At 37.1% G+C, this 12,458-nt stretch overlaps 1 protein-coding gene across 1 annotated transcript in view; it reads right to left on the minus strand.

Moving 5' to 3' along the window:
• mTor (serine/threonine-protein kinase Tor) overlaps positions 1-12,458 on the minus strand; it is a 56,656-nt gene that overhangs the window by 9,700 nt on the left and 34,498 nt on the right. Inside the window, exons 21-30 of the mRNA XM_045763213.2 lie at positions 10,647-10,817; positions 9,576-9,767; positions 7,712-7,888; positions 7,171-7,281; positions 5,178-5,308; positions 3,160-3,364; positions 2,757-2,928; positions 2,338-2,518; positions 826-1,045; positions 358-543 (exon numbers count right to left, since the gene is read on the minus strand). Of these exons, the coding sequence (XP_045619169.1) occupies positions 358-543; positions 826-1,045; positions 2,338-2,518; positions 2,757-2,928; positions 3,160-3,364; positions 5,178-5,308; positions 7,171-7,281; positions 7,712-7,888; positions 9,576-9,767; positions 10,647-10,817 (1,746 nt within the window). The remainder of the gene's footprint in view (positions 1-357; positions 544-825; positions 1,046-2,337; positions 2,519-2,756; positions 2,929-3,159; positions 3,365-5,177; positions 5,309-7,170; positions 7,282-7,711; positions 7,889-9,575; positions 9,768-10,646; positions 10,818-12,458) is intronic.

A 12,458-nucleotide genomic window follows, 5' to 3' on the forward strand; every position in this document is an offset into this window, starting at 1 on the left:
CATGTGTAAGTACTGTTTTCATAAGAATATATCATTTTAGTATATTATCTGACTTACCAATTGATGACAATTTGTTATTATGCAATGCAACATACTGTATTTACAACAAAATTTGTTTAGAATAGTAAGAATTATGCCATAATCAATTGACTAGCCTTGGCAATATCTAATTTACTAACTACACGAACACAGCAGCTAGACCGCAATATAAATAATTAACTGGATCACCAGCAGTAGTTAGTTGACTAAGATGAAGTAGGCTTCATTGATACATCACATTAATGTGATTTCTTCGTGCACTAGGGGGAACACTTGTGCACTTGATTTCATTATCAAGACTTGCACCTGAGAACGAACCTGTAGTCTTTCCCACCAGATCTGAGTGATAGGTTGTCTCCTCTCTGGAACTAGCTTGTACTGGATCACTTCCTCTAGCTCAGCCAACATCTGCACTGCCACCATAGCATTATATGCCCGCTGATAACTCTCCCCCACCATGGCTGTCAGTTCTGTGTCTAGCAGATCTCGGGCTGTGTCGATTAGCTGAGGATATTTATCTTGGTCAGTCCAACTGCGTAATATAGTATAACAATTTTGTTTACATATATACATACGCATGTGCACATTAAATGAAACAACAAAATATAATTGAAGCTAAAATTTAACTAATGTCTACCTTAAAAATTCATGAAAATATAATAATTAAAAAGATACTGATTTGCATTTTTGTAGGGAGTTCTGACCTGCCCAACCCACATACATTTTTAACCTAAATTAAATATATTAAATATGAAGAAAATAAAATGGCATTTATGAATTACAAACCTGCTGTGCTGGATGATACTGATCCTTGTGCACGGCCAGAACGGCACGGTAAAATGCTCCTTCCTGCGTGTCAAGTGGAATGTATTTGGCATAATCCTCCATCATCGTCCACTGCCCCATTGCCCATGCTGAGGCTGATGCAACTCGTGACATCTGACCACGGAACTCATCGGCCATGGAGCCATCCCACCGTTCACACGACACACTGTACAACTCGCCCCTGTGGTATAAGTAAAGCATGTCAGTGTTAACAATTAAATTAACTATTTACATACATCTTGTATCACACACACTTACATTACAAAATGCCATATAATTATATTGCATTGCACTACTTACATGAGGTAGAATAGCAGAACACTTCAAATATACTGCAATACCATTGGTGAAAAATTAAAGGCTCAAAGGAGATAATATGTCTGCATATGCAACTACCAAGGAAGCCCATTCTTCACATGGGAAATACTGCGTACATATAAACACTAAATCCATACGTTAAAGAATTGAAAATTAAACTTTTATAGGCATGTGACAGTGTGAATGGTGAAGTGCTTGTAATGGTTGATCAGCTTAAAGACATGCAATGTTTGATTCTAAAAAAGGAAAATTTGTGCAACTAATGTTGAAAGTAGGATCTGTCAGGAGAGGAAAGGGGTTGGTGCAATAAAAGCCACAAATAGCAAAAACCAGATAGAAATAGAGGTCTGCAAAAGGGCATGGAAGTGCCAACTCTCATGAACAAATGAGACAATGGTGTGGTATAGATGTGAAAAATGAGGAGTTAGAAGGGTCAAAACAGATCAATTAAAAAGCACATGTAGTGTTAGAATAGAGTAATGAACAAGAAGTTCTTTGAGAGATGTCGAGTGCAAAAGTCAACAAAATTTAAGATTAAGAAAAGCATATCAAGACAATTTGGGCATTTAAATTAAATGGATGATGGTAGACTGGGGAATAGAGTATACTTCGAGTGAATTTGAGGGTAGGATGAAGAGAGGCAGGCCCAGAACAAAGACTGCTAGACATGGTGAGTGAGTGAAGTGCGGAAGGAAGACAGAAGTGAGTGTGAACAATATGGTATGGGACAAGGCTGGGTGGAAGCAATTTATAATAAGACTGACAAAGATGGTCAAGAAGACACCGCATCTATTCACTGTACCTTCCACACCACACACTTTCACTCCCCATCAATACATTGGCAGCAGCAACCAACAACTTTATTCAGCCTCATGCAAAGTGCTTACAATGAGTTTTAATTTGAAAATTTCATTCACTCTCATAAAAACTTGGAAATTACATGATAATTTTTGTATGTATATTTGTATGTAAGTGTGTGTGTGTGTGTGTGTGTATTTGCCTAGTTGTATTCACCTAGTTATGCTTGCAGAGGTTGAGCTCTGTTCTTTTGGTCCTAAAGACCACATGAAAGTAATAAGTAAATAAGTAATAAGTAAAAGTAACAGTTTGGTAATGAAAGAGAAAAAATTTTGTTTTCAATTTTCATTTACTAACCATTCACCGAGAGCTTCAAGACACCTCATCTGACCGAGAACTAAATCTAGATCATCAGGTCTTGTCTCCAGTTTTGTCTGATATGCCTGAAGGGCCTGATCCCAATCGTGCAGCTTTTCATGCCACCTCTCTTGGACCTTCATATCTGTGCGGTTGTTCTTGCGGGCATACTCCAGGAGACCTAAGAATAACAATACATACAGTATTCAATTTTAAAGCATTACTAAAACAGTGGTCAAACAAAATAAACTGAAATATAATATCATGCACATACTTAAAAGCTTAATTAGAACTGCAGAATAGACAGCTTATAATTAAACATCATAGATTTGGTATATTTGGTACGCATGAAATTCCCTGTTGTGTTAACTCTCCCCTATTTAAAGACAAGATGATGTAAGAAAGTTACACTACTTTACCTGCTGCTGCTTCTTTTTGCCCCAACTTATTATTAATGGAGATAAGATGCTCCAGAACATCTGATGTGGGACCCTTGTGGAACTCTTCCTCTTTGTAATGTAAAGCCTTAGCATATGCACGACACTCCATTGCCTTCTCACCCAACAGCTGAAGTTCTAGAGGCAGTGGACCCTGTTGGGGGTAACGCTTCTTTAGCTAACTGCCCAAAACTTAAGATTCATACATATTTAGAATCAACTTCACAAAATGATGCTATATATGTACTAAGCCAAATGAATAACAGTACAGTATAGCTATTCCAACAACTTACCTATTATACAACAATGCTTTTTAATGTCAGTACAAAAGCTCCATATATCAGCCATAACCATAAACATTTATTACAGTACAATAATACCTCACCTTATCACAATGTTCCATAAACTCTGCCAAATTAAGGAGAGTTTGTGTGATCTCAGGAATATCCTGGGAGGTGAGTGCTTGACGAAGGGACTGAAGGAGGTCATCCTGCAGGCTTTCATTCAATTCACTCCAGCAGGATACAAAGGCAGCATTAAACAGGTCCCGAGAGAGTTGCACATATGTGGTGGCCACCGAGTAACATGACCTAGAAATAGGATAACTATCTTCAATGATGTCCCTTTGGTCACGGTTATAAACGAAGAAAACACAGCTCTTGACACAGTTGTCAACATATTAATCTAACAAAACACCCTTCAAATCTAGTTTTCTACCTCCAAAAAAATTCATTAATCAATTATTAATTGTACCACTACTGGTTACTAATTAATTTGGTAATTGTGATAGTCAATGACTTTTGCACTCATTTTCACATACAGTGCAATATACAGTATTCGTCAAAAGTATACAGTGCCCTGCACGAGGCGGTGCATACTTATGGGACAAACAAGAATGATGGTCTTGTGGTGAAATACAAATACAAACAAATATTTATTCAGGTAAAGTACATACATACAAGGTGAAATACAAAAGTTGATGGATTTATAGATAGAGTTAGTACATACAATGCCTAAAGCCACTATTACGCAAAGCGTTTTGGGCAGGAAAAACACTAAGACTAAAACTTAATTTTGATTGTAGACAGAAGTATGTGCCAGGAACATGACCTCACTGTGTGGTGCTACCTCCCTGAAGCCACACAGTTGGGAGGCATAGTTGCCTCCAGACAATCATAGTGAATGGTTGTGTTGCGTGTCTCGCTCTGGCACCACATTCTCAGCCATGCGTTGAGCTGCCACACACATCACATTTCTTGTATTTTACCAAAATTTGTTTATGTTCTTGCATTGTAGCACATCTCAAGCATTATGAACATCATTATATACTGCATTTGTGGCAAGAAGTAGAGATCATTAAATATTAACTTTTAAACGGGTGTAATATTGAGTCAAGTGAAAAAATTAACTTTGAGGTTCTCTGTGTGTAACACTATTTTCCCGGCTAAGCTTGATTTGTGCAGTATTTGTTTCATACCAAATTTGCAAGAATGAAACCTAGCACAAATTGATAGTTGTATTGTATTTTTTGTTCAACTTTTGAAGAAGACATCTTGGAAAGCAACTAGGTGGTATAGGTCAGATATTCAATCTTAAGTTTTATAAAAAGCAGTTTTCTGAATCATTCCGTTGTTTCTGGGCTTGGCTCAATTGTGAGGCAGACACATTCATGAGATTTTGTGTTCATGTCAGTTACTGCTCTCTGGAGATGATCAAGTGTAGCCAACTGAAAGTTTGCATGAATACTAAATGACAATCCTCGCTTTGCAAGTTAGTATTTAAAATGGCTCCGAAATGTTCTAGCTGGCAGATTTTCTCCAGTGTCTCCCTATTATGACTATGATCTGACAGGTATAGTTTGACAAATCCCTTGCTGCACTGAAGCAGACTTAGTTCCGGAGTGACTCGGCATAGACCCGTCCGGGTTCCATGAGGTTCTTTGCCTTAAGGAGTAACTGAGTGCCAAAGCACTGCAACAAGCATCATTAAAAAAACTAGTACTCAAAATACATTTTCAGATCTTAAAAACAATTACAAGCTGATTACATAATATATTATAATTTATTTTTAATTATAGAAAATAGTACATGTTTTAAAGAAAACCAAACCAAACACAGTACTATTGGTTTTTGAGCCTTTGAATAAAATTTGTTGGATTTTTCTTTAGTTTATAGTACATTCAATTTGCTTCTGCTGCAATCTGTGGGTTCTTGTTAGTGTCTTCTATAAACAATAAAGTACAATAAGGAGCTTTTAATGCATGTACAATAAGAAATATCAAATTTGAATGCATGTGAATTTTGTAACATATTTTCAGTAAGAAAGGAACGCACTTCAATCTCAGCTGAGTCCCTAAAATGTAAATCTTTCCAAGCATTTAAATAATTTTCCAGAATCACTTACCTTAATGCTGGGGATGGAGATGCCTTCATCAACTCAATACTGAAGCGTCTGAGCCACTCGAGCCAGTCATCCTTGCTTACCAAGCGGGTGAAGAGCCACGCTCGCTGGAGAGACTGTACTCCAACTGTCACCTGCACAAATTAATAACTTAGAATTGAGAGAGAGAGAGAGAGAGGGAGGGGGGGGGGAGGTATTAAACATAATTATAAATTTATCTCCAGCTGAACCAATGAGGTTACTGGCACAGTACAAATACAATATTCTTGTGACTATTGAGAAAAAGTGTTCCTCTGTCTGGTGTTTAATTACCAAACAGAAGGAATCAAACCTAAGGGAATTTGGCTCAGTGATTCAACACAACCTGTGGACTCATACCTAAATAAATAAACACTCTAAAGCTTGATTCCCTTTCTTTAGCCAGAAACTGGGCTTCACAATCTACACTCATAGCATGCATCTTCTCTCTCTGTGGAAAGGAGGTACTAAATTGGTGGAGAGAAGAGGAGGAAACTGAGATACGAATCTATTAATCCCCCTGCTGCAAAATGGGGTGCTCACTTAAAAGATCATAACAGTATACATTACAACCTCATTCAGCTACACTTGCTTCAGTAAATTTCTAGTTACATTGGACACATTTTGTTTAAAATTTACACCCTGGATTTGGCAAACTTCTGTAGAACAAAGTGAGGTATGCACAGATTTGTGAAGAATGAAGAAGTCACATTCCAGTTTTAAACTAATAAAGTATTGAATATTATAGGATAATAATAGGATAATAATTTGATTAGACAAAAATCTATGACTAAGAATATATATGATGTACAATACACTACAGTCGAGCCTCATTTAACCAACGAGATACATTTCCTGAAAAAAGTGTTCGATAATCAAATAGTCAATAAACAAACACAAGTTTCCTACCGAGTGTTAAGGTAAAAGCCATGTTCCAGACCAAAAATTTCCCCCCCTTGAATTTTTTTAAACACAAGAAATATATATTGCATTATGATTTGTAGTAAAACAAAATGCAGTTCAGTTACGTTATCTGTACTATAGAATCGATATATATTCACTTGATCATGTATAGAGACGTGGGATTACAGGTTTGCAGATGATGAGTCACAATAATGTGGCTGAAATATGTTGACCAGACCACACACTAGAAAATGAAGGGATGACGACGTTTTGGTCCATCCTAGACCATTCTCAAGTCCACAATCAACTTGAGAATGGTCCAGGATGGACCGAAATGTCGTCGTCCCTTCATTTTCTAGTGTGTGGCCTGGTCAACGGATTATGGGATTGTTTCAAGCATAGGTTAGACATAAACACAAATGAGTTGAGTGAATATAAATAGGAGATGCTTCATATGCTCTAATAGGCTTTCTGCAGTTTCTTTTATGCTTATGTTCTTAAGTACAGTATACTGTATGAATAATGGAGTGGCATATAATGTACTGTAGAACCATGGATTTAGATTCAAGCAAGATATATTTCTTTAAGGTAAATAAAATAATGATATGATACTGTACAGAGCATTAGTAAATTCAATGTGTTATAAGAACAATGTGTTTATCATGTGTTGTCACTTACAAAACATTAAACAAAACACTGCATCCTGCACCTTACTCCTGAAAACTTTCCTGGTTACAATTTTTCCAAGACACCAACAAATCAGGTTTGGCCCCATAGTTTGCCAAATCTTGGCAAACTATAAAGATACTGAAGGCCAAACCCTGTAAACACACAACGTAACAGTCCCTATTGTTACCTTATTACAACTTGTTACAAAGCTGTTACTTCTTGTTATAAAGTTTTGATGACATGTTAGAAAGTTGTTACAACTTGCTAGATACTTGATGCGTTACTATTTGTTAGAAGATGTTACAAGTTGTTCAAATGCTGTAGCAACATCATAGTTTTGTTGTGTGTTTGACAGGAAACCTACAGTACATTACAAATTTTTTAAAGCCATTGTGATAAAACAGACCTTCTTGATTGTGGCTGAGTCAGTTTCAAGTTGGTGGTCCCTGGACTTTGGTCTCTTGAAGCGTGAATGTGCTGTCAGAATAGTACTTTCATCTTCAGATATTGTTAGCCCCTGGAAACAAAATACTAGGTTAAGAGGGTGAAATAAATTGAGATGTAACAAAACACATGAAAACTAATGGTAACCAAATATAAATTTGAGGAACTAGGATAAAAATAAAGGATAACTTTCTATCCAAATTTTACGAATGATATCAATATCAGAATTTAATTAATAAAAAAATTTGTATATCCAAGTACCATACAGTATATAATTTTTTTCAATATTTTCAATTTACTTGCAGACTCCAATATTTAAAAATTTGTGAATACACTTGAATACACTCAATATACAGTACATTGAAAAAGGAAAGAAAGAGAAAACTGAAGCATTTTTGTATCTACAGATAAGCAATCTTACACATAAATCATACAGAAATATACATACAGTCTATATGCTATCTTCTACAGCTACTGAAAAATAATTAGATTGCTCAACATACCTTTACCACTTTGGCAACAAGAATATCATATCTTGGATGACTAATTCTATGTTTGGCCATTATGCGGTGAACAACAGGAATGAAACACTCGTACGACCGACCTAGCTGAGTTGCTAGGGAACACAACACATCCATTGCTTGTTGACGTAGCTCTGGGCTTGTGTCAAGAGTTCGCAGCTGAAATTTTTTGTTAGAAAATTCAACAAATGCAAATATACAGATGTCTACAAATTTATTTATATTCTTGATTCAATGGAACTGGAAACTGGTTTTAGTAAAATCAATGTTAGTGTATTCAGCATCTTGTGCATAAATATATGACAACATTAACAATTGAATGACTATCAGCACTGGATGAAACAAAAACTTAAGCCAAAATTATTGCATATTTTTCTAATACAAAATGCACTAATTTATTTACACTTCTTACATTTAAAAAATGCTGTAAATGAAATACAGGGTAGTTTACTACTCTGCTTTATGGTTATCTGGGATGTTTCTCATGGGCTTCAGAAAGATTTTAAGTTTCAAAGTCACCTTCATGTCCATGGGGTATAAGGAATGGCTGCAAACATCAGCAACCAAGTCAACATGTTTATTCATCATTACAAAGGTCTAAGAATTTTCAGAAGATCTCAGGCAAGAGGTTATCAATCCTCAAAAAAACAGAGGATGGATATATAAAGTTGGAAATGAGAATTATGAAATTCTCCTTTCTGAATGTCCCTTTTGTCATGCCTTGAGCCAGGGCCAGGGGTCCATCCAAGACACTGCCCACATGACCTGCTTCTTATGATGACAAGTAACTTTACAAACAGTCCTACAACCCAGTTAAGGAGGGGAAGACTGCATAGATAAACTTCAATCATTACTATAATAGCAAAAAGTAGAACCTTACCAATCTATATCCCCTTTGAGAGATAATTGCAGTGACAAAACAACCAATTTGCCCTCTGTTAATTACCACCTAGCTAAGTACTTATTGCACTGACCACCACCACCAAATGGAATATTACCACCACAACAGGTTTGAAGTAGTAGGCAAGTGCACCACTACGAGTTCTGTAGAAGCCAATTCAGTTAAGCTTGACTGATTTTCTTTCAGACTTGATTTTTATGCAGGGCGTTATATTGTTTTCTTATTCACTTCTGTGCAGTGCCTAGTTGCTGCATGCATCTGGCTGTCCTTTTTCCACTTCTGCTTAGTTTAAGGGTTCTTGTCCCAGGCACTATTTGAAGACCAAGAACTCTCAAACATAATTGTTATCTGACCATTGTATAGTATAGACTCTTAGATGATATCACACCCAAGAAGTAGAAGAATAACCAATAATCAAATTTCCACTTGCCAAATAGATGTCACGTGCAAATTAAACAAAACTCAGCCATTCCCTTTTTTTTGTCCTTGCCAGCTGTGCTGGCAGGTCTGCTACCTGGAGGTGTCAGGGGTACTTTGTCTTACCTAATTTTTAGCAGAGCAATAATTAGTATTCCTTATGTTTCAATTATTTCTTGCATGAGGATTGAGGTTATTACTCAATTATTTGTGTTACAGCAAATTAGTCCTCAAGTTGTGGCTGTCTTCTTTTCCTAATTTCCTTGACATAATTTGTAAAGATAATTTGTAAAGATCCTTGTCATGAAGAAGGACAAGGTTGACAATAGCCTAACAGGGGAGACCTGTACTGGGTGGACCATAATGGCTCTGCCTCAGAGAGTATCTGAGGGATACTCTCAACTCAAACAGCTCAGAGAGGTGTTTCGTTATGTTCAACATCCTATTTTTAATTTTAATTTAACCACTATCTAATACCACAGTAAAATAATTAACATTCACAAAAGATGCACAAATAATTAGTCTTACCAAAGGATGCATTATCTTGGATGTATAGTCTGAAAGGTCAAGATAATCAGAAAAGTGATCCACAGTTTCAAGAGCTGTGCGGCGAACAGCGAGGGGAACATCACTGGCGTCAAAAAGTTTAACAATGTGAGGAAGAATCATGTGTAGAAATTCCTCAAGCGTAGGTCCAAACTTTTGGAATGCCAACAGAAGCTGTAGATGATTGAAATTAATGTTAATTATCTTATGATTTAATATTATTTGCTTGGTCCTGGCAGAATACTAAAAACCCATTCATAGACTCTGAAGTGACTCACATACCCAGTGAGATGGGAAGCATTTCTTCCCCATTTTGCCAGATATATTCAAAGCTGTTTGCTTTTTGTAATGTCTCAGTGAGACTATTAATAATACGTGCATGTATGTATGATACGTAGTAGTCACATTGAGACATCATAAAACGCAAACAGCTTTGAATATATCCGGCAAAATAGGGAAGAAATGCCTTCCAATCTCATTAGGTGTGTCATTTTTTTTTTTAAAGAATTATGAATGTTTTTTTAGCCAGGAACATGCAACCTTTTTTTTTTATGAAATATGTTTAAAGGTATGGAATCTACATGTAAAAGTAAAAACATATGTTGATGTGGGACCAAGAGATGAAATTTGTGTCACTCCAAATACTTTTTTTGACCTCCCCTAACTGGCACCATTGAGCTACTGTACTGGAAACATATAAGCAACAATGGTATTGAATGGATGATATATCATCATATACTATAATACATCTGCTATAATGGATGATCAACACATGAAGATGACCATACTTTGAAGGCAAAGGCACAAAGCTAGTGACAAATTTTATATACAAATCAACACCCAAATTCAAATATATTATGTATTGGAAGTACCAAGTTATTGTGCCAAGGAGTAATTATAATAACAATGTTCAACAATGTCTAAAAGATCATAAAGATTTCATTAACTTAACTTTAACCTTAAGGTAATTAACAACAAGGCATTCAATAAATAAAATGACATCTAGATAAATATACAGTACAGTTGTTATTATCAGAACGATTAAATCTTTACCTTTCCAGTTACTTGCTTCTCTTTTGAGTCATTGATGCACGACTTGAGTATCATAGGAATCAGCTCTTTCAGGTAGATCTTAAATTCGGAGCTCACGGCTAATGCAATGCTCTCGACAACAGTAATGATGGTGATGGTCGTCTCCAGTTTACCACCAGTTACCCAGAATTCCTTTACAATTGATGAACATTTTAGAATACATAATGAGATTCCTGAGATAAATTGCCCAAAACAAATGAGACTACTTAATTCTTACAAAGAAAATTCTTTTTAACTTTTAAACAAAAAAATTAGTATCCTACAGTAAAAACTTATTAAGTCAAATAAAAAGAGGTTATAAACCTGGGGTGTGTGGGGAAATTAGCTGGATGTGATTACATATTTCCACAAAAAGATTCTCCTGGTAGTTATCTATCATAAGTAGGTTGAAATTAACAACTTTCTCAGTGAAATAAAAGCATAAAGAATGGGGGGGGGGGGGGAAATTAGGGTATAAATAGTACTGTAACTCATTTAGCATGGCTCCAATCACGCTTTTATTGATTTTCAAAGATGAATGCACAACTGGGAGAAACAGGCAGTGCCTTGGGAAAGCCACTGAGCATATTTTAAATACAATTTTTTACTTCATTTAATTTTGAGTTTCACAAGGAAAAAAAATCACAAGACAATCCTGACAGACTTTTATAATGGATGAAAGATTGTCAGATGAAGAGTAATGGCAAAAAATGTAAATTTCCAAATTTAGGTAATATAATAACCATAACCAGACAGTAGCTGGACAAAGTTGAAATTGCAAAGATCTGAACACAAAAAAAAAATCTGGGAGTAATGATGAACAGAGATTTTAAGCCAAAAAACCAGCGTTGAATGTACTGAAACGCCATTTACTGGGTGAGACCTGGAGGCTCTCCGGAGCTTACTAGGCTAATATGTTAATGTCAGACTTTGGCATCGATCATGTGAACGGAGTTCTGTGGGCCTACCGGGAACCACGAGCCAGAACCTGGCCCCCTCAGAGAGGCATGGGGAGCAATGGCCTATAGAAAGCCCCGTGTGCTTGGAGGCATTCTGCCATTGACCAGGTCAAGCACCCAGAAAGGTAAGCATCCCAAAATAAACCCCTATTCTGGTGAAAATATTGCTACCAAAAGCCGAACAACTGGATAGAACTCCCCTAAAAGAAACGAGCAAACGACCATGACGTGCTGGCTATCCGCCCTTCAGTTCTCAGGTCGTGTGCCTGGCTACAGTGTTTCCAACACTGTGCTTTGAGTGTGGTGGCTGTCTTCCAGTGGTGCGAGAGCCAGCAGTTATTCTACAGTACTCAGGCTGCATGCGTCTAGGGTTATTATCCCTAGGTGCCCTGTAAGTACTGTCCTTGGAGCTTGGGGTTACCTTCCACAAGTTCCTCGTGGCGTGCCTCTACTAAGCCATATCACTGCTCGGTTCTCGACTGCCCTTTGGGTGCTTAGGGGTTTTGTCTTCCTGGTTTACCTTAGGGTAAGAGGCAGTTTGCACTGGTGAGGCGCAGGGTACTGCGCAGCTTGTTTTCACCTTTTACAGCGGCCGGCTCTGTTCCTTGGGGTACGCTGTCCTCTTGCGGGGTTTTGTTTTTGCCTTGTAGGGGGTCTGCCTTGCTTCCCCCTTTTTTGTGCCTGACTTGTGCACGGTTCTATTCTGATGGTGACCCCTGCTAGGTCCCCGTGAGTCTACACATTTCTGGGGTTCAGCTTTAGACAGTTGGTAGTTTTGGGCACTGGGTAGCAGTACCCTGCCTGGGAATACCTGGGCATATCAGCCTAGTAAGCT

This window comes from Procambarus clarkii, chromosome 65 (genome assembly GCF_040958095.1).
Source record: "Procambarus clarkii isolate CNS0578487 chromosome 65, FALCON_Pclarkii_2.0, whole genome shotgun sequence".
Classification (NCBI taxonomy): domain Eukaryota; kingdom Metazoa; phylum Arthropoda; class Malacostraca; order Decapoda; family Cambaridae; genus Procambarus; species Procambarus clarkii.